The sequence below is a fragment of the Lepisosteus platostomus genome, chromosome 1, assembly GCF_059453375.1.
Source record: "Lepisosteus platostomus isolate fLepPlt1 chromosome 1, fLepPlt1.hap1, whole genome shotgun sequence".
NCBI classification, from domain to species: domain Eukaryota; kingdom Metazoa; phylum Chordata; class Actinopteri; order Semionotiformes; family Lepisosteidae; genus Lepisosteus; species Lepisosteus platostomus.
Window position 1 is genome coordinate 22,040,851 of NC_142611.1, and position 23,335 is coordinate 22,064,185.

The following is a 23,335-nucleotide window of genomic DNA, read 5'->3' on the forward strand; positions in this document are numbered from 1 at the left end:
AATAGCAATAGGTTGAGCTGGCTAATAGGTCCAGGAGACTCAGCAAATGAGAGGGCTTTGAAAAATACAGTTTAGGCTATACTGAGGGACACCACGGTTGCTGGACAGGGAGACTGAGTGATATGTAGAAAGGGGTCCCAACAACCTATTGAAGGTGAGGGAAGCAGTGAAGGCTATCACAACAAGCCTGAAGGTAAGGGAAAGTAGATGCTTGCCGGACAGGCTCAAAAGCTCTTACATTCCTAGGGTGTAAATTTTGTTTGCCAGGCCCAACAAGGTTGAAGTGCACTGTTGGAGAACAGGGTTATCCTGCTGTACCAGGGCTGACGGGAGGCGATTGCACCTGGACAAGTAGGGCAACCCCACAGGAGAAAGAGAGAAGTCTAGTAGCCCAGCGGGAGTGCCGAGTACTCTAGCTGTAATCAATAGCAGACAGGTATGCAGTCTTCAAGAAAGAGATAACAACAAGCTGGTGTTAGGAGTGCTAGTGTGGTTGGTTAGGCCGCATCGCATCCAAACAGGATCAGCTAGTAAAGCTAGAAGTGAGAACAGTGAAGGGTGAAGATCAGTTGTTAGGGAAAATTATGAAGAATTGAAATAAAAAAAACAAGAAATTCAGTAGTTAGTAAAGAGAGTGACTGGGTGACACCGAGGAGTTGGGTAGATCACTCCAATGTATGATTATATTAGTGAAACACAGAGAGAACAATGACACGCAGCAGGACAGACTTTCCTGAGAGGGAAAGAACTATAAAAGCTAGAAGTTCTGTCCATTTGAATGAATGGATGCATAAATGCATAAAATGTTCAGGGCTGGCAGATTGGTGAGTATGCCAGTGTTGCCACAGTCCACTTGCTTGCACCTATGTGTGTATGGCAGCACAGTATTACATAAATGGAATTATACTTACCAGCATAAACAACAATGCCAACTACAGTTTCTGTATTTCGAATAGTGCAACTCCTAAGCAAAAGATTTTCCTTATGTAAACCCACTCGTGTCTGATTGGGATGCTCCCTAAAAACATTAAAAACAAGCCAAATTTTGGACAAATTATATTTCATCTCATTATAATAAAGTAAAAAAAAACTACTTGACTTACTTTTAATTAACTGCAAATAAAGATATTCTGCTTATTATTTTAGGTACAGTGCATAAGAATTGCTAGTGGTTTCATTAAATATTTATTAACTTGAATGTAAACTTACCCTTAACAAATATTTAATGAAAGTAGTATAAAAACATAGACTAATGAAAGTTCTAATCTTTAGAACATTTGGTGTTCATCAAGCTTTTATACACTTCCCTGACTCCTGCTGCCTTGTACAACTTTACAGACAACTAAGTTAAAACTGCACTAATAAAGTTAATCATGGCGAATGAAATATTGACAAATATGGAAAATGAACAAATCTCTGAATTTAGAATGCATTCTTAATATTGTTAGGAGTGTTAGGAAAAAACAAAAGGGAAATTCTGAAGTAGGGCTGAGCGATATGACCTCAAATCAATATCACAATAATTATAAATTAACAATATTTTTTTTAAACCCTTGAAATTAAATGATTACATGAAGGATCATGTTTTAAATATGTGAAACTATTAAAGTTGCACACACCTCATCTTATCTCAATGACTTAAGGACAATAATTTAAAGACATAATTCATGGGAACACAAACAGAATAACTTTTAATGAACATTTTAACATATTGCACAATATGTACATTCATGAAAAATATAGAACTTTGAATATTTTTCAAATTCAAACTAAATCTAAGTGTCTTACATCTTATAAATTGGGCAGCGCTGTTTGAGAAAAATATTTTCTCGAGGACACAACGTATCTCTTGTCATGGGTTTGAACGAGTCTTTTGAAACCACTGTTCCACTGTAGCTATGGGAACTATGTCCTTCGCTGTGCAGTATGTAATGGCATTCGTTATCTCGTTCCATCTGCGCAAATCTTTTGCATCTTGAGTGGCATTAGTAAATGCTTGTGTTAGAGACAGCTGTTTGGAGGAATCACTTCAGCCATGAGTGCGCTTGTCAGTCTCTCTCTTTTTTTTGTGGCCATGCACTCTTTGCATTCCACGACATGGTTGTGTTTCAGGCAATAAAACAAGTTGCTCGTGTTACATTTGGTTTTCGACAGTTTACATCTGACTTCTCTTTGTTCAGTATCCTGTTTGCTGAAGCCAAAAAATGACCAAACGATCGACACTGCATCTTTTTTAGATACCAACTCATCTTAATTTGTATTTGAGTCATCCCTGCCTGACTGGGGTTCAGCATAAGCGCTCGTGTTGTCTCATGCCCAGCACGATTGTGTTTTGAATGAAGAACGGAGATTGGATGAGGCAGGAGCATGTGACCAGATATAACGACTGGGTGTTGTAGTTTTTTTAAGAGGACTGCTCATGAAAGCCCACAGTAGGGAAAGCTTTTACCGAACATACGGGCATAAGCAAAATTAAGTCGGTGAGAGATTCTTAACGTGGGTATCGACAATTTTTTGATATATCGCCCAACCCTATTCTGAAGTACTGACAACATACAGGCAATCAACTAAAATTATGGAAATTAATTGATACAAATACCTTTATTGCAAAATATTCTGAGTCTTCTGATTGACAGATAAAATGTTTCAATATGTATTCTGCATTCTTTTAAATACTTGACAAAATAGGAGCAAAAAATACTTTAAAAAACAACGTTTTCAGAAATAAAGCAAACTTATTACTTACATGAACCCTCTAAAGCGATTTAGGTCATTGTTGGGACCTTCGCACTCAATACGACTGTTAAATGTTTCTGGATTAAATTCACAGCCCTTTAACAGAAAAGAGTGTCATCACACTATGTTCTGCATGTAAAAGTACAATAGCACTGTTCACTAAAAGCTCCGAAACATCCTCAATCATTTAATTAAAATATTTTTGCCAGTCAGGATCTCAGTGAACCTATAAGATACAGAGGTTCCCTTTTTGATGTACTATTGCAGTGGTTCTCAAACTGTGGTACGCGTACCAGCAGTGGTACGCAGAGCGCCGCCAGCTGGTACGCCATATGACCCATAGAACTGTGTTGTGTGCTGAAAAACCGGGACGGTTTTCATATTTTCTATTTTAACATGTGTCGAATACGCAGCCTACGTACTGCGATACAGTGCGCGCTAATACTTCAGTGGACACGAGATACTCTGTAATTCTATACCACTCTATAGGAATGCGTGCTACAGACGAAGTGACCAATTGTATTAAAAAAAACTGTCTCCAGCAAATAGGGAGGTAGGAGAATGTGCGTGATTTTGGAACAATGCCAATGTTGTAAACACAGGAATGCATAGAAATACGAGCTACTAACGCTTGTAATCTTGTGAGCACAGGAAAGCGTGATAGATAACAGAAAAATATTTAAGAACTGTTCTAAGTTAATTTGAGAAAAATACACAGAGTGTCTCTGTGTTTCACTCCCATGCGCATGAAATAAAAACTTAAAATAAATACAGAAATAAAAACAGAAACGGGGAAAAATGCAAGCTTCTGAAATGCTAAAGCAGGTAAGCCCCACACTATTTTTGAAGAATCTTATTTACCGTTGGCAAAAGAGCTGACACGTGTTATGTGTGGAGAAAAAGCTGCTAAACAGCTCGACCTGCTGCCCCCCTGAAAGACACGGTCATTCATAGAATTATTGAAATGATATCAAAAGTACGGTGATAGAGCGCGTTAAGATGAGCAGATGTTTTTCACTGCAATTAGCTGAGTCTGTAGTCAATTTGGCCAATTCACTCGTTTATGTTAGATACGAGTTTGAGGGTACATCCCATGAGGACTTTCTGTTATGTAAGCCGCTACCAACAGGAACAACAGGAGAGCACATATTTCAGCTTCTGAATGGATTTATCGAAGAGAATGGCATCGACTGGATAAAATGCGTCAGAGTTTGTACAGACGGTGCTAGAGCGATGACAAGCTGACATAGTGGTGTAGTTGCACAAATTAGAGAGGTTGCTCCAGAAATTAATGGACGCATTGCAACATTCACCGCGAGACCTTTGCCATCAAGAAAATGCCAGACGATTTAAAATCTATTAGACTCTGTTGTGAATTGCATCAAGGCTCGAAAAATTAATTCACATCTGCTTTGCTCGACTAAACAGGCTCACCCCCTCTCTGCTTTTTTATTATTTTTATTTGTTGTTGTTACTGTTTTTTTCTGTAAAGCGCTTTGAGAAGCCAGATTTAAAGGCGCTATATCAAATAAAGTTTATTATTATAATATTTATTATATGTATGTGTGAGTGTGTGCATGCACACTCATGTTGGTCATAGAGAATTTCTAGGGTTCCTATGAGATGATGACTTGTAGGTGTTACTTGGATGCTTTGTTTGGATTAGGGGTGGTACTTGGTCAAAAAAGTTTGAGAACCACTGTACTATTGCAACAGAAATGAAGGTCCTAGTAGGGTTTAGATCTAAATACCCTATTATTTTCACCCTTATTATACAAATTTGCTTTTTTTGTGTAATGTTTCAAAACTTAAAGTTCATCCACTTCATGATGTGTTATTAAAAGTGGTTCCACATTTACCTGTTCCAAAAACCCCTTGACAACCTGCCTTTGTTTTAGGTTTGTCTCTCCATCCAAATTTGCGGTCTCTATGTGACAGATGCCATCAGGGTCAGAAGAGTACAGAAGCACCATGTCTGCAGGAATTATTTCATTACAGGAAAGGCGAACAAAGTCTCCAACACGAACATCCTTCCAACACTGATCAATGTATTTTTTATGTTTTCTGAAATGAGAAAAGTTTGAAGATTTGACTAACTCTAATAACTAAAAAGAGTAACAAGAATTTGGAAATGATCCCAACAATTATAGAAGTTGTTCCTCATTATTTTCAGAATGTAAATACAAAGAAATACTGTACCTTTGGTAACTTGAATTTAAATGTTAAATTCCACATTTTTACATAAAAAATATTGAAACCTAACAATGATTAAATTAGATTACTAATTAGGAAACACAAATTTTAGCCTATTTTAAAATGCATTTTAATCCCATATATGTCTACAGGATAACAGTCCAAACTTAATGTTTCACATCATACAGTAACACCTGAATTAAATAAAATAGGTGAACACAGTAACTGAATCTTACAAATGTGCCCAACAAGTCTGAGTTTCTCATCATCTTTACCACCAGTTGTGATTATTTTTATCACAGTGCAAGATTATAACAAGAGCTCTGGAAAACTTACAAGCAGGAATGATAATGTGAGTAAAACGTGAGAGGCCTAGAGCAACTCTTAATGCCACCTACTGTACATATACAGTATAAACATATAACAACTGAAAAAATTAAATAAACATGTTCATTCACAAAAGCTAGGAAGGTCATTTTTATTAAAATATTTGATAAAAATCTGAATAAGCAATTAATGTTTGTTCACCTCCCCCTCAAGTAAGCCTGCGTTGATCAGTTTTACTGCTGTAGCTATCGCAGCAGCAGGACAGCATTCAGGACCATGAGGACTTTAATCCAAATATGTACTTATGTCAGAGATGCCCACTATTTTTCATGTTTCAGTTACCAGTGCCTAAACCAGCAAAGAGTAAAGTGCCATCCACAAAATCACAAGTATCTCTAATGTGCACTAGGCAGAGGAACTCTTTGCATCTCAAGCTTAGCCAATAAGCAACCAGGTACCCTAGACTGAAAATAGTCATGTCTAGACCACAGGGTTTAAACCTGTACTATAAATCAACTTTTATTTTAGAATCATTATATTTTATATAATTTCACCAAGCAGGGATTGATTTGTGTATCTACACTTCAGATCACAGCACAAAAGGAACTAGAAAAATACAGACACCATTCATTCATTCTGGAAGAGTGGTGTGTACCTGACTGACATGGCCAAAAGCTTGAAAGCTACTTGGAAGTCACAAGAGTTACTATTAACTTGGCCACAAACTCCCTGGCCAACTAAGTTCAACCCTACCCTCAAGTGGCACTGAGGCAATTGTGCACCTCTTTGGAGAAACTCAGATACCATGGGCTTGCTATCCAGGCTCAAAATTTGAAAACTTGGAGCACAAAGTTCAACTTGCGATCAGGACAAACATCTTGCTGGTTAAGCCCCTGTGACAAATCCATTCAAATTCATGACAACATTAGGGATCACCAGCACTTAATTTAAACAGCATTTATTATTAAGTGCCACTGGTTAGCTAATTTCAGCTACATCCAGTGAAATACTGTGCAGTTTTCAGGCATGTCCCATGAATTATATTCAACAATATGTTTTATAGCAAATTTATCCCTCGCTATACGAGCCCAATTATTTCCAAAATTTATGTTTGTAGTAGAAAATTCATTAAATGAACATTTAAATTCCTATTAAAATACATGTACAAGTCTCTGTTTTGTTCCAGGTGCTTGTAACTGGACATAAACCTGTTGAGGTTAGGTATATATCTGATGTATTTGAATAGCTTGGCATGATAAATTGCCAAGTATATGTTATATCAACCAACAAATCTATTTAATGCAAGACATTATGTTTACATGCATTATGAAGCAATTATTGTATATGGAGAAATAAAATTTACATGATTTAAAACTTGTGAATCAACATTATTCTACATCATAAGTATAATTATCTTACATTTCCTGTAAAGACAGTTTAGGCAACAGATGAGAGGAGCGAAAAATAAAAAATAGAGCAATGAACTACAGCCTGGAGGTCTTTTTAGCAGATGGAGTAAACTTATATAATAAAAAATATTTATGTGTATGGATGGATTGTTTTAGCAAGTACTTGTTAGTAAAGTGCTTGTTTATCAAGAGTGTATATACGTCCCTAGTAACTATGATATACATTGTCTCATAATACTGTAGTCACAAAAAAGTCCTCACTCAAGAGTAGGAGGAAGAACTGACAGTGTGCAAACATGCTGGACAAGAATCAACAGTGAGTACAATCAATGGGTAATAAACTGTAGAAGAACAACAGGACTTGAGAATTTGAGCCAAAAGACAATAAAACCACACCTAAAGAATGTGGTTAAGGTTTTCATATTTAGACCCATGTTACCCATTATAAGTCAGATACATTTTAAAGGTAAAAGATTTGATTAGTCAAAGATCAAGATTAGTCGTATATACTGTATAACTACACTTATATGCTGTACCTGGAATTTTTGTTTTGTTTAATTGTTTGCTAGTTTTCAGGCTTCAAAGTTTTACATTTACTGCATATCTCTTGATTCCACATTCAGCACTTAACAAACTGGTATGAGCAGAAAAAGAACTAAACTTTGTTCTCTAAAATCTATGGGTAAAAAAGTTACATAATCTAACCCAGCATTCTTTTTTTCCATTTTGTTTGATTCCACCAACCATATCTCAGAGGAAATATTGATCCCCTTGTTTGTGAAGGATAGGTAACCTTACATCTGGTCAACAGCTGATTAAAACTCATGAAATGCAGCTTCTGTTTGCCAGAACCAAGACATGTAATGTACCACTCCCACCTCTGACAGTAGGATGCTCTTGTTTGCTGTTGTTTTATGAAACAGTTCTCAAATTATATTTTTCTATGAATATGTTACAGAATTGATGTCAAGCTGTGATCATTTTTATTTGTACTGCCCCACATAGTGCTGGTGTACATTTTGTAAAAACATAACCTTGTCTTTCTCATTCAGTCTTTCACTGACAGAATTTCAAGGTTTTTATTAAACTTGTAGAGTTTGTATAAGCTTAACAACTGAAAAGCACTGTACTATATTTAGTTATTGCCATATGCTTAATCATGATTATGATAATGATGTCAAAATCCCACTATTATTAACTAATTCACTCATTGTATTGTTATGGCAGGGGTATTAAACCCAACTATATGGATTAGTGTATAGTTACTGTACAGTCTGTTCTCTGCTGAACCCCAATTATAGATCTGTATTTAATCAGGCATAAAAAAGAGAAGTGATGATACTGTATTAAACACGCTAAACTAAACCTTTACTTGACTCAATGGTGCGACTAGCCTGAGACATGTGTTAAAGTTGCCCTAATATACAGTAGTAATGTAATCGCAAGCAAAGCAATGAATAGCAGAATGCTGCTTAGTAGCATAGTGTAAAGGGACACAACAAAATGGTGACAGATAAGAATTTAAAATATGAAGATAAGCACATAACCTTCCAGGAAGAAGGTTCCAACACAACAGTACACCAGGAGAGGATAATAATGCAATTGCTATCCTCAAATTGTCTGATAAAGCAGTAAAAAGACAGAAGTGGATATGGTATTTGTGATTATTTTGTCATATTTCAATGGCCTCCTTTTTTGCTGGTTTGCAGACCACAAGTAAGAGGCAACATCACCTAACACTACAACATGCAAATGTATGCCTTTGAATTGCAGTCTCCAGTACAAATTACAATGTCAAAGTATTACTTTCTGAGAAAGAGTGTCACGCATCTAATTGAAACCAAAGTAGGTAGAGTCAGCATGCATAAACTGCAAAGGAACAGGTAAAGGTTATTTCCATGCTGAAAAGAAAAGAGATTCCTAATAAATTTGGATTTAAAACATTTTGCCACAAGGGAACAGAAACAACAAAACTTAAATCTTTCCCTTATCTTACTTTTACTCACAGTGTAGGTTCTCTGTATTTGTTACCCTATTTCTTTGTTTAATGCTGATTCTTACTGTGGTTGCTGAACAACTATGCAACAATGGTTTTAGTAACGCTATGATATTTTATGTCACTTCCAGTCTACAAAGTTGACTCAGCAAAATTTTTTTTGAAATTGTTCATAATGCATTTAAACAGGAAATAAATTAAGTTTGCAGATAGCAAACACATTACCATTTAAGGAGTAATTTTGTTCTAGGTAACAGCTATCACACACAGTACATATCTGAGTTATGACTATATTTTAACACAAAGGAAAACAATCCTGTTATTTTCTGAAAAATTCCAGAGATAACAAAACTTAATGGTATAATCAAAGCAAAATGTTAAATTGTTTGAGCAGTCGCTTACCTACTGTACACCTTACAAACAAGGCTATTGATTATTTTATCAGACTTGCATTTCCTGTAATCTTCCCAAAGATCTTTCACAGCAGTAACCATAAGAATGATCACTATAGGAATCATTCCAATTTCAGGCTGAAAAGCATTTACAATTGGCACAAAATTCAAAGCTGAAAGAAATATGAAATAGATGTTGGCACATCTGTGAAGCTGTTCAAAAAGATTCTTGGGAATAAATGACCAAATTGTGTACTTGTTGGTACAGATTTTATTCCCAGCATAAGACTCACACATCCTTCGGAAGACCTCATTGTTATTTTCTCTGAAAATTACAATTCTTTTCTTCCTGTGGTTCTTCTCATGCTGTACGTTCCTTTTCTGCCAGTGGGTTTCCATTTCCACCACTGAAAGCTTTACATCAAAAACTTGATATGCTTGTTTCATGTCCAGAAATTATATTGGATCTTTATGCAAACTTTGATAATAAAAGCCAGTATATTCCAGTTTTTCCAAGTTCCTGAGGCTCTGAAGCTTTTTCTCCTTTTAAATCATTCTCTTCTTGAGCACCTTATGACTTTCTCTGCTTTATAGTTTCTGAAAGTGTATGCAGTCTGTTAATTATGTACTAATGTCAAATATGTGACTCCTCCTACTCTTAGCACTGAGCCAGGACATCAGACCTGTTCAGCTTGTAATACATTCAAGTACTGTATAACAATTCTAAGTTGCTTAGTGTAACACTACATCATACATGAATCTAAAGCCCCTTTTTATTTAAAAAAACAAAGGTACCATAAAGAGTAGCAACACTGAATTGCTCATACAACAGTTTTGCTAACCAAAATATTTTAATGAAATCTGCCTCAAACTCAAAAAACAGTTTACCACTAGTAAGGAGCAAAGTCCGACAAAAAACAGCTGTGTTGTATTGAACTGTTGTCCAGGTAAAAACAAGTAAAGATGATTTTGTAAGAAGCATATTTTACTGTAGCTGGTTGATTTGATGAAGAAGAAAGCCTTTTAAACTGCGGTTTGTTAGAATCTTCATACTTCCTAATACCCCAGTGACTGATGCAAGCAGAAGAAAGGTCACTAAGTCCCACCAGCCTTTCATATTTATTACTCATTTAATTGCACTGCAGTTTAGCTGGAAGCGCCTTTATGAATTTTATTTAAAACAAATAAAACAGTAACTGTGTGAACCTGACCAGTTAATTAAATCCAAGCACATTTTGACATGGTGTTTTTCTGGTTTTGTAAATATAAATCTGCTCATTTTGTAAATTGAGCTTCCTGGTTTATTACTTTGTTACCTCAGCCAGAGAACTAAAGAAAGCAGCCTATAGGTATCACAGGTTGCTCCTGACAATAGAGAGTGTGCAATTGTTAACTTTCATAATCTGCTTAGCTAGAGTCAGGACACGATTTTCTTTTTTAGTAACCTCCTATTATTAGGTTTTTGCAATACTAGTTTATTACCATTGTACTGTAAAAAACTGATACAAAATCAAAGTCACTGTAGTGATGTGGCAGCCAAGATCCTCCAGCGTACTTTTGCAACCGTGCAAAGAGCTTTGTGGCAGTAGCTCTAACATCATCACTGTGCTGCTGTTTAAATATACTCTTTCCTGCACAGTCCTTTCGTCAAACATTACTGACTTATTTATCTTGGTCTCTGAATGTCTATAGTCAATTCCAAATTTTAAAAAAAATTGCTCTGGAGGGATATGAGAGTTAGGGGTGATATCTACCACATGGACACAATCATGAATTTGAACTTACCTACTGTAAACTTTAGTTATGTTGCTGTTTATCTTTTTATCAAAAGTGTATCTTCTGTAATCTTCCAGGGCATCTTTAAAGGCAATGACAATCAGGACAACAAGCAGGGGAATCATTGTGATTTCCTTTTGAAAAGCCTCAACCACAGGCACCCAGTTCAAGATGACAATAAAGAGAAAGTACAGATTGGCAGCTCTGAAACACAAAGGCATGAGATACAATAACGACAGTGAGTAATTGATATGGCTTTAATAAAGCCAATTTACTCCTGTTACACATATAGCACCATGGAACGGCATTATTTTCTAGGTTTTCAATTGTAATTACTTCCAGAATGTTTAAGCATTTGTTTTTCACTTGGAGGTTCTTTGTTATATTGTCTAAAAAAAAGTAAAATAAATTATGATTGAATGGGTCTTGATTTCAGGTTATAAAGCTACAAAAGGTCTTAGTTTGGAAAGGGTGTGTATAGGTTTCTATAGGCACTATAACATCTTTTATGACTGTTTTACATAACCGATAAGATAAATGATCTGATGTTCTTATTTTGTCCAAGACTAAGAAAAGTACTTAAAATTTCCCTCACAGTAAAATTTAAAAATAAAACAAAACATTTCATATATGGAAAATGTATAATTTCAATATGCAATTGTACAGTCTATGTTCTGCCAGTGTTAGCATGAAGGTTAAAGAGGTAAAACTAAATTAGTATTACAATGGTGATTCAAAATTGTATTGTGAGGGGGTCTGTAAAAAGAAATATCCTGTACTCATCTAAGGATATAAATGCCATTCAGTATTTTTAAAATAGATTTAATGTTTAAGAAGCCGAAAATGATAACAATTGAGTAATAATTATACAGATGAAATTAAAATTAATTCTAAGAAAACAAAAAGGAAAAACACAAATTATTTTTCCAAGTAATACCAAACACACTTGAACAGAAGAGAGAACATCAGTTAGAAATGAAAACCAAACTCCTCATAACCTACCTGTGAAATTGCTCAAAGAGGTTCATGGGAATAAAATTCAATACAGTGTATTTGGTTGTCCTTATACTGTTGTCCATATAGGTCTTGGAAATGTTTTCATATTCTTCTATGAAGGGGCCCAGGCAGGGGATTACGGTTCTGTGCTTGCTGATACTCTTTGGGGACTGGTAGAGCAAGCTCTTAGACTGGAGTGGAGGGTATTCCTGGTGCTGTCTGGCCCTAGCAGAAACCAGCCGTTGCCATGGGAAACGGGCCCATTGCACCCGTTCTTCCATAGTTCCCAGGTACCTGTCCAGCAGGCTCCTTTAGGTAAAGAAAGTATCCAGCCTCAGCTGCAAAAGAACAAAGCCCTGCTGTTATCAAATCACACACTTATTGTCTAGAAAAGGAGGAAAAAAACATGTTAAAAGCCATGCGAATATTCTTAATCCTAGCCCTTGGGGTTCAGAATCCAACAGGTTTTCCAATATCTCTTTAAATTACCATCAGATGAAGGCTGTGGAAAAAGGACAAATGTATATAATTCAACCTTTAAATGATCAACTTATCTCTTTGCCCAGGTAAAGAGCTTTAATAACTTTACCTAAGTGTTTTCAGTGTCTAAGAAGACACTGAAAACAAAATCCTTTAATACAGTACACATCTGTTAGGATTTGAAGATTTTGATTCAAAAGTCTTGAATATGAAGCATTTGAAAATTCATTCTATATTTCTTATTATTATTCATTTTCACCTGAACCTTCTTCATCATAATGCACTACTTTACACTTAATTAATCATATTTACTGCATTGCCCCAATGGATTGTTTATACTCCTCTAATGGACTACAAAATGACACTTATTACTGTATTCTACATACATACTATCACTAGAAAACATCTTAGAATTGCAGTCAAAGGAATAAACTCTCTCAGTAACAGGTAATATGTGGCTGACTTGAGGCATATGAAACAGAGACCTCCCCTGTCAAAAACAATCTACAGATCTCAATCCAATTCATAACTGCTCACAGTGGTGGAATGGGATTTTCAACCCCACACACCATTATCTTCAACTGAATAAAATTCTGCAAGAAGCTTGGAATGGAATTGTTCTGTTAATATTTTAAAACCTACAATGATGTTCAATAATATTCAGCTATTCTTGCTGCTTCCAAATGCACTCATTGGGAAATCCTAATATTTTCACCAATATGGACAGTATTGCTCTATTAAGAAATGTAATTCTTTCTCACATAAAGGCATCTGCCAAAAGAATAAAGAAAAATATTCAGAATTGTTCAGTTTCCCATGAAAAAAAAATCACTGTCAATTCCCTTAATTTCCATCAAAAGCCAAATGAAGAAAGAGAGCATGTCTACATATACAGTAGGGTATATCTAGGCACTGAGTATGCATTAGAATGTTTTTACTTTCCAACAAAAAATACTGTGCTATAGCACTGCTGGAATGAGTAACAAAACCTTATTTAATATAGTGTTCACATTTTTATTTATCAAAGGCAACTAATCAATAAAATGTAAGAATTACTAGAGCTACTCTTTTTAAAATATATTTGCTACAGGCACTGTCAGACGGTATCAGTGCAGTCACTGTGGACTGGTTTAATGTCAGAAACATACACAGGTTAGAAACGCCATGACTATTGCAGTTTACCAAACAATACAGCAGGGTGCATTAGTGCACTACAGTACTTCAGAAAATGTTATTCATGACAATCAAACACAAACGGATCTGAATACAGGGGAATGCTCAGTCTTTCAGGTTACACATGTTCTGCCAAGCCATATTTGGCATATGTACCAAGGAAAGCTACATCCGCAAGTCTTTGATCATTATCTTAATGTGGAACAGGTAACAGGTTTTATTCCATGCTGAAAAGAAAAGAAAAGAAAAGAAAAGAAAAGAATGGAATAAAACCCCTTACCTGTTCCATTGCAGCCTACGCATGCTGACGCAGCTACCTACTTGAAATACATTACTTTAATGAGACAACAAGGACATACAGCATATTAGATCCAATTATAGGTGAATATTGTACAGTATGTGTATTAGTACTTTGTGTAACACTAGTATCCTATGGAAATAGGAGAATGGATGCACTGTTAACATTATTTTAGTTTCACTGGTACAGTATATCACTGTTATGTTTTTGGATGTTCAGCTTGTGAACTGCTTATTGCGTGTTTGTTAAGAGAGTCCTTTTTCAGGTCTATCTTTGACCTGCAAATGTGCACAATTGAACATACTGATAAATGAATAGTATAATACACGTGTTTAACGTGTAAAGCAGCAGTCTAATGCCAACATTTAATATATTTTCTTAGCAATGGTCTTCACACATAAATATTAATCAAGAATAAAACCCACATACAGTACATTAATTTCAATACAGATAACTTAAATTAATCGACCTGTGAATGGATGTGACTTTAATGTAACACTACATGATCCAAACTATGATTTTCAGCATAACTCAATCTGTATTATTTCTAAGCTGTCCACACTGTATACAGTGCCTTGAAAAAGTATGCAGAACCTTCCTTTGGTGTCCCATTTTGTGAAGTTACAAAATGTTGCATATATTTTTAAAAAGTCAGATTTTATTCACAGCCTGAATGTTCAAAAAGAAGCCTTTTAAGGAAAATAAAATTAGTTAATATCTGCAAAATCTAATCAGAAAAAATAAATAATATGCTGATTGTGTATGTGATTTATTGAATATTATCTTTCAGATCATGTTAAGTTGGACCTATGCCAAATGTAACACTTTTAGACAAAAAAGTTCCAGTTCAAACTCATTTTTCAACATTTGAAGTGTTACTTCAATAATTTGCTCAGGTTTGTCCTTATTTGCTGTGAATACATGGAGTACATTTTGTATACTGTACATAGTAATTGCTACTTCAAAGAGTCTTGACTACACGCTTTAAAGCAATAAAATGTGAGAACTGTGCAAGTATCTGAATAATTTTGCTGGGCACTGCATACAAAGACCTCAGTAGTGACTACTGCCTTGTTTATTATTTTACAAAATAATAACTAATAATAATAAGGCTACAAAATAAAGCCTTTCAAAAACAAGCTTAATTCAGGCACAGTGGTTCTGAAACAATTACGTTTAATCCTGTCTTCTGTGATTGCTAAACTGCATAAACGTACAAAGAGGCCCCAGAAACTTAATTCATCTTGGATTTGAAATTATTTTAAAAAATTAAAATGCAAAAGAAATTTTTTTGCCAGAAATAGAGGGAAATTATCAGTTCATGGCTATGATATTTTTCAATTCAGTCATGGCTATGATATTTTTAATCAATTCAGTTTGTGTTATGTCATGCCCTAAGGTTTTTTTCTCCTTTTCCTTGTGACAACTTGACAATTACGGCTTTAACACAAACCTTGTTCCACCCAGGTGTATTTTTTCCCAAATTATTGAGCCATTATGGTTACCTGCTTATGCACTCTCCCAAAAAAGAAATTTGTTAACCTCCTTACAGAATGATTTTGAAATTTTGACCTGGAATTTGTGAATTCATCTTTTTTTTTCCTTGAGAGATCTGTAAAGAGCATGTCATGTACAACATATGGGAAAAGAGTCTTTCTTAATCAATATTTTTTTTAGTATTTCACATCTCCATGTAAGGTTTTGCAAGTCCAGTGAAGAAAATCTCTAGATTTCCAAATGCAAGAACCCAGAATAGGATATCCAACTCAGAGTAGGATATCCAGCTCAACAACTACAGCAGTCGTGGTCCTGAAGTACCCTTGTCTTCTAGATTTTGTTCTGGGTATTTAATTACTAATGCTAATTGCTTCCAGCAATTGATTTGCTTGCTAGTTTAGATTTTTGTTCTGTACTTAGACCTTGATTTTAAAAATACCCTGGTACAGATGTTTGCAATCATGTTCATGGTAAATGAAGACACAAGATAAGATGAAGAATAACTGCGTAAAGCTAGCTGGTGATACTGTTACCTCTTTGTGAAAACACAATCTCCCTGACTCGTTCATTGTCTGAATTCAGAAAAGGCAAAATATTAAAAATAACAGAAAATGTATAAAAATAAAAAGCTGAATGATTTGCAATTGGTATGAACCTTGCGTTAATTAAAGAGTTGAATGGATGACCTCATTTGTGTCTGCTAGCTGAAATATAAGAGTTTGGACTTAAGCAGGAAAAACTATCTCACTGTTGTGGGTTTTCTGATACTGTATACCAACCAGTGTGTACCTTTTCATTATCGATTAATCTAGTAATGGCTGTTTAATTATAAAAAAAAGTAGAAAATGTTTAGAAAAGTTCAGGAGAGACCGCATAAATACTAAAGTACTAAGTACTAATGCTTTTGAAAAAAAATACTTGAAATAGGGTAATGTGAAACCAAGAAAAGTTCAGGAAAAAGTCTAAACAAGTATGAAGCTTTATAATAAGGAACCATTTGGAACAAATAACAAATACAGGGTTTTCTAGAACCAAAATCTGAGAACCGGATTTACTTTTTCGGTTCCGGAAGAGAGGGAACACTGGCGCGTTTGGCTGCCACTCCTCTCACCAGTTTTTCATTTTTTAATCTACTTATTTATGTTTTTTTTCTTTTCCTTTTTCTTCTTGGCAACACTGATTTCTAATTTCGATTTCAACTTCCACTTGCATTGTGAATTTGCTCAACTGAAGACTTTCACCACTTACTCTACCGCCTTACTCTAGATCTCCTTCCTGTCTTGTTACACCATCTTGGATTCATCGATCATGTCTCTGAGGTACACAGCACTGCACCTTCTTCAACTAAAACAAAACTACTTCTTGGTAAAAGACCATTCGATTCTTGCCGTTTTACTGGGATTTTACGACCGAGTCGCTACATCCATTGCATCACAGGACGCCGTTTCTTTCATTCATCTGCCAGCGGAGTCTCTATCCCTGCCTTTTGGTGAACGACTGTAAATCCATCCCGTACCGGCGCCAACCTAAAAAATCTCCTATATCTACCGCACCCAGAGCGCACTCTGCTTCCCCCTGAATCTCTGAGACTGGCCAGATCAGCGCTACTCAATACCCGGTCCATAAACAGCAAGGCTCTTCATTTATGTGACATTATCAAAGAAAAAAAACTGGACCTTCTGTGCTTAACCGAAACCAGGCACAAACAAAATGACAGACTCCTGTTTAACCAACTAGCCCCTCCTGGGTAAGGTTTGTTTGACCTTCCGTGTCTTTCAGGCAGAGGCGGGGGCATCATTGTTATTTATAGTCCTATTACTATACTTCCTCCCTCTTCTTTTGAGTGTCTTGTTGTAAATGTTTCTATCCCCCAATCTACTATTATTGCCACAGTTTATAGACCACCCAAACTCAGTGAAGCCTTCTTAGGTGAGTTTGCTGATTTTCTCTCATTTTTATGCCTTAAGTTTAAAAGGATCCTTATTCTAGGGGACTTTAATATACATATCGATTCAAGGTCTTCCAGTCTGGCTAAAGACTTCCTTTCTCCATTGGGATGTTTTGATCTTACTCAGTTTGTTTGTACCCCTACACATAACAAAGGACACACCTTAGATTTAATTATTGCAAATGACTCTTCTGACTCCCACTGCTCTCCCCTTGATCTAGGCCTCTCTGACCACTTAGCTATTCTCTTCAATCTGGAATTACCAGTTTCTAACACTTCCCCCCCACGCTCTGTAAATTTCCGCAACTGGTGATCAATTGATCACCCAAGGTTTGCAAATTCTGTTCTGTCCCCCGTATCTTGTTTCTCTTCCTCTGACCCTCTAGAGGACAAAATACAGTTACTTGAAAGTGCTCTTTTATCTACCCTCGACGCCTTTGCTCCTTTAAAAACTCGAACCATCTCCTTCTCTCGCCCTGCCCCATGGTACAACGAGCATCTGCGATCCATGAAGGCAGCCTCTCGCAAACATAAGCGTCGGTGGCGTCTTTCTGGCCTAAATGTACATTATCAGGCTTGGAGAGATTACTTGTCTGAATATAAGGTTACTATGGAGTCTGCTATATCCACCTACTTCTCTCATTTCATTGAATATCACCAAAACATCCCCAGACATATTTTCTCCACCATCAACAGACTGCTCAAGCCAAACTGCCCCACCACATTGCCTGCCTCATCGCAAGTTTGCAACATATTCTTAGATTTCTTTAGTTCTAAGATTGACAACATCCGGCATCACATTCTCTCCACTATGTATATCATTTCCATACCTCCTCCCTCCTTATCCAACTTCTCTGGTTCCCTTCTCTCCAGCTTCTCTCTTCTTGACTCAGCATCCCTCAATAAACTAGTTACACGCATGAAACCCAACACATCTATTTTAGATCCCATTCCCACCACTTTATTTCAGTCCTGTTTCTCTTCTCTCTGTCCCATTGTCCTCAATATTATACATGAATCCATGACCGCTGGCACTGTACCAACGGTCCTCAAAACTGCTGCCATTACCCCTATGCAAAAAAAGCCTAACATGGCTCTCGACAATCTTAACAATTTTCTCCAACTTACCCTTTTTTTGCCAAAATTCTAGAACGTGCTGTCACACTTCAGTTACATAACCACCTCATGACAAACAACCTTTTCGAACCCCTCCAATCTGGCTTCCGTCAACTTCACAGCACAGAAACTGCCCTGGTCAAAGTCACTAACGATATCTAATAGCTTCTGATTCTGGTTCTCTTTCTATACTCATCTTTCTTGATCTCAGTGCTGCTTTTCACACCGTTGACCATAACATCTTACTTTTTCGTCTTGTGACCGTGTTTGGAGTTTCTGACACTGCTCTCAAATGGTTCAAATCTTACCTCACTGATCGCTGTCACTTTGTCTCTCTTAATGGGTACAGGTCTGAAATTGGTCTTGTTAAGTCTGATGTTCCTCAGGGCTCAATACTGGTCCCCTTGCTCTTCAGCATTTACATGTTTCCACTTGGTCAGTTTTTAAGATCACATGGCCTCAGCTTTCATTTCTATGCTGCCGATACTCAAATATACATCCATACCAAACCTGACACTGATGTGTCTGTCTCTATTCTATGTAATTGCATCTCTGACATAAAAATTTGGATGACTCAAAACATCTTGACTGCGACAAGACTGAAGTCATGCTTATTGGCACCCCCCATCAACTTCGTAAAGCCAGTCCTGTAACCCTATCTGTAAATGGTTCTGTACTTGAGCTTCAATCTAAATTGAAAAACTTTGGGGTTATATTAGATTCTGGCTTAACATTCGACCCACATGTGCAGCATACTGTCAAAACATCTTTTTTTCACCTCAGAAATATCGCTAGACTACCCCCTATGCTATCACTAACTGTGGCTGAAAAGCTGATCAACACATTTGTGTTCTCTCGAATTGACTACTGTAATGCTCTACTCGCTGGGGTATCTGAATCTACTCTGAACAAACTGCAGTATGTCCAAAATTCAGCAGCCAGAATCCTGACCAGGTCTAGTGCAAATGATCACATTACTCCTATCCTAGAGTCTTGCACTGGCTTCCGGTCATATTCCGTGTAGACTTTATATTCCTCATGCTCACCTATAAGGCTCTGCATGGCTTGGCACCTCAGTACCTGTCTGAACTATTATCGCCCTACTCCCCACCTTGCAACCTTCGCTTTTCTAATTCTTCTCTCCTTACTGTCCCCCAAGCCCATCTACATTGTATGGGTGACAGGGCCTTCTCCTGTTATGCCCCCAAGCTCTGGAACTCTCTCCCCAAGGATATCAGAGAGTCACCTTCTCTAAACTCCTTCAAATCCAGACTGAAAACCCTCTTCTTTAGAAAAGCCTTTACTTAACTGGTTCCATTCTTCACCCCTCTGCTTTTCTTAGTACCACCATCCACGGTCTCCTCTATATATTGTAATTGTGTTTTATCTTGTGTATTCTTCTTATTTATTGTTGTTGTCATCCTGTAAAGCGCTTTGAGAAGCCATCTTTAAAGGTGCTATATAAAATAAAGTTTTTTATAATTATTATTATTATTATTATTATTATTATTATTATTATTATTATTATAACCACTGAGACATACCGTCAAAAATGGAATTACTTATAATACTACCCTCATACTAAATATATGTTGTAAGTAAAAGGACAAAGCTACTATATTTTCATATTCTGCAAAATATATTTAATGGACAAAGACATGACATTATATATCCCCTCAATCAAAGACAATTGTGAGCTATTGCAGCCTCTCGGCAAAGCAGGCCACCATGAAATTGCTGTTAATTAAAGTGGTTGCCAGGCAATATAGTGAGCTGTCTATTCTGTATTTACTTTCAATATAAAAACAACTTCTGCAGACGAAAGTAATTAGCTTAAGCAGCGTATAAAAAGAGAAGGACATGAAAAACACAACAAAGGTATAAAAAACGAAAAAATGTTCCAAGCTTTTGATGCCATATGCTCTAGTGAAAGGGAATAAAATTTAAAAGCAGTATTATAAGCTGCAAGGCATCATGCTTATACATGTTCACGTCAGTAACACCATAATTTCAGACTGCAATTTTTATTTAACTGATTAAATTCATTACGAACATAAACATCAAAATAATTTACGTCTGAAATCTTTCAGCCATAAACGCGTACGCTATATTTATAATCAAGCACTCAATGGGCAACTGCCAGTTAATTTTTCTAACAATGTAAATATAGTTTAGTAATGAGCTGATTAACAATAGTAGATGAAGGTGAAAGTCTGGAATTTAATCACAAATTACCTGGCACAAAATGTGCTCTACTGCACAAAAATGGACAACAGGTTATTCTCTTTAGAAATCAGGCAGAGGAACTGTAAATTTAAAATGAAATACCAAAAGCAAAACATTTACATCTCATATGACCAGAGAACAAAGAAAGCCTAATAAACTTTGTTTATTTTTACTTTCAAAACATTTATAATAGCACATATAATGCACGACTGTAAAATAGGTACAAAAATATAAAATATGTTTTATAGTTATACTAAAAAAGCAGTAATGTGGTTGCCGGTTGCAGAAAATTGCATTGCAAAATCACAGTGATCAATTTATGTTCTCCTCACATTCCAGCCTAACTTGGGTTCTTAAAACTAAACACTGCATCCAAAACGTTAAACAAACAACTCTTTTTCTAGGGATAATACCGCATTTAACTTTCCAAATGCATAACTTAAACAAGTGTACTGAAAAATGCACTTTCCATTTGAATAATCTTTCCTCTTTTTTACTACTATATGTCCTCAAAAAACAAAATGGCAGGCATTATATTAAACATCTCTTGCTCCCTGTTACATTTCTTTTGTCTTAAATTTAAGATTTCAAATACTTCTATTTTAATACACCGAAAAATATTTTATTGGATACCGCAAACTAATTTTTACTACTTGTAGCCTTGTGTAAGCAGAGCTGTGATTGTTTAAACAAATATGGTAGAAGCTTTTAAAATAATATATTTAATTGTAATTGTATGAGGTAATTGAAAAGAACAGCAATCTAATAGTCAGCACTTCATTGCATACAATCATGATTAGTCAGATGTTGCTTTTTTCCATGTTTAAGAGTGTAGGGAGTATAGCAATTCAATGTGACAAGAAGACAAGCAGAAGATTATACTTAATGAAATATTTACACTGAAAAAAAGGTACAGTATGAATCCAGATTTACAGAGCACACCAGACCTGCATTTGAAATCCTAGACAAGTTTTACTGTCATCAAATGAAACTAATGCCTTTGTAAGGTTAGAGTGGAGAGCTACGGTTGCGAGTGTCTCTCAAAATAAGGGGGCCCACACTAATTCCTGTTTTGCTTATTTAGTTTCTAATGCATAGCAAAATCAAACATCAGCAAAATCACACATCATCCAGGTGGAGCAGTGGCACCGTGGCTAAGGATCCAGCTGGTGACTGGAAGGTTGCCAGTTCAAATCCTGCAGCCGGCAGAGAAATCGTACTCTGTTGGGCCCCTGAGAAAGGCCCTTAACCCCAACTGCTCCAGGGGTGCTGTATTAACGGCTGACCCTTTGCTCTGACCCTAAGCTTCTCTCTTCTGGTCTGTGTGCCTTTGTGTCATGGATAGCTGGGGTAGGTGGAAAGACAAATTCCTAATGAGAGAAATTACACAGTATTTGGCTAATAAAGTGATCTCTTGCTTACTTTAGGTCTTCCTAAAGGAACATATATATATATATTACAGATTAACACACTCAACAAAATACATAGAACGAGTATAAGCAATTATTTTTCAAATTCATTTTATATATTGCTACTACTAAATATGATAAAAAGGGACCTGATTATCACTTAAGCATTGTAGTATGTGTGCTTATATGCAGGTTATTAGAAAGTGGAGTAATAAAACCTGAAATATACAGTGATTATATCAGGTTTATCTATTAGCTGTGTAACAGAATGTACAAGCTGGAGGGTACTCCAAACTTTAGTGTAATGCTAACATAGGGAAGTAACTTAGGAGAAGCAGGGTGTAGTTTAAAGGAACAGTGGATTGCTTCTACTCTAGCACCATTTTTTTCTGAACACTTTTTACACCCACCAGTACTATACAAATGTAATGAGTAGCCCAGTGGAGTGCATTGTTATAATGCTTACAAAGCTAAAAAAGTAAAGGTTTAGATTATAATGGCATCATACATTATTTTTACCAAATAATTTGTGGATTAGCTAGATATCACAGTTTACCATGCCAGTGTGAGACACTGTGATACTCTGACCACAGTTTGGGTAGAAAAAGTTCCTAAGTTTGTGAATTCAAACAAATTTAGACTTTGATAAGACCTTAAATATTTTAACAAAAACGCACTAATACTATAATTTTCATTTACCGTCCATTAAAGAAGCATGAATCTAACATATACTTGTCCTCATGAACTTCAACAGCTTATATACAATTCCTTTAGTAGATGCATTTAAATTCTTCTAATTTAATTCTGAATTTAATTTTGTAATTTATAATTAGCAACAATTACTAATTAAATGATGGAACTTTAAAAATGTGATAAATTAAACAAATCCTTATTACGGAGGTTTTCTTATTTTTAATAAACTTGTAACAAAGCTCTATTTATAATTAATGTCAATATTAAAAAATATGGAAAATTCAAGCAGTAAATGACTTTTAAAGGTGGTAATAATTACTCATAATATAGACAAAATAAAAAAATAGTATAATTGCATACATATGAAAATGATTTAAAAAGGTTGTTATTGCACTTCAAAATCTAGCCAAGATATGTCCGTTACTCTAATTCATTAGAAGCCACCTGGGAAATGTTTTTACCCACAACAAACCAATGCTTTCATCATGTTGAGAGTTCATTTGCTGAGCAAACTCAGCATTTATGTTGAAAACCAGTAGTGGTTTACAAACTAGGTCCTCATGTTCAGATACTAGAGTAAGTCAAACTCTCAAAACAGTATAAGGCTTTAGTAGAAAGTAACATTTTTCCATGCTATCAGTTCATTTTTGTGGGTGTAACAAATCAAAAA

At 35.8% G+C, this 23,335-nt stretch overlaps 1 protein-coding gene across 6 annotated transcripts in view; it reads right to left on the minus strand.

Annotated features, from left to right (window-relative positions):
- atp10d (ATPase phospholipid transporting 10D) overlaps positions 1-23,335 on the minus strand; it is a 66,306-nt gene that overhangs the window by 28,583 nt on the left and 14,388 nt on the right. For 2 of the 6 annotated variants that reach the window (XM_088627330.1, XM_088627307.1), the window contains 5 exons: positions 11,832-12,134; positions 10,839-11,033; positions 4,596-4,800; positions 2,747-2,832; positions 912-1,018 (listed from right to left, as the gene is read on the minus strand). In XM_088627330.1, coding sequence (XP_088483456.1) covers positions 912-1,018; positions 2,747-2,832; positions 4,596-4,800; positions 10,839-11,033; positions 11,832-12,106 — 868 coding nt within the window. In that variant the 5' untranslated portion in view covers positions 12,107-12,134. Of the gene's footprint in view, positions 1-911; positions 1,019-2,746; positions 2,833-4,595; positions 4,801-9,063; positions 9,657-10,838; positions 11,034-11,831; positions 12,185-23,335 lie in introns of those variants that run through there. The other 4 variants (XM_088627322.1, XM_088627297.1, XM_088627314.1 and 1 more) reach the window with 3 other exon arrangements.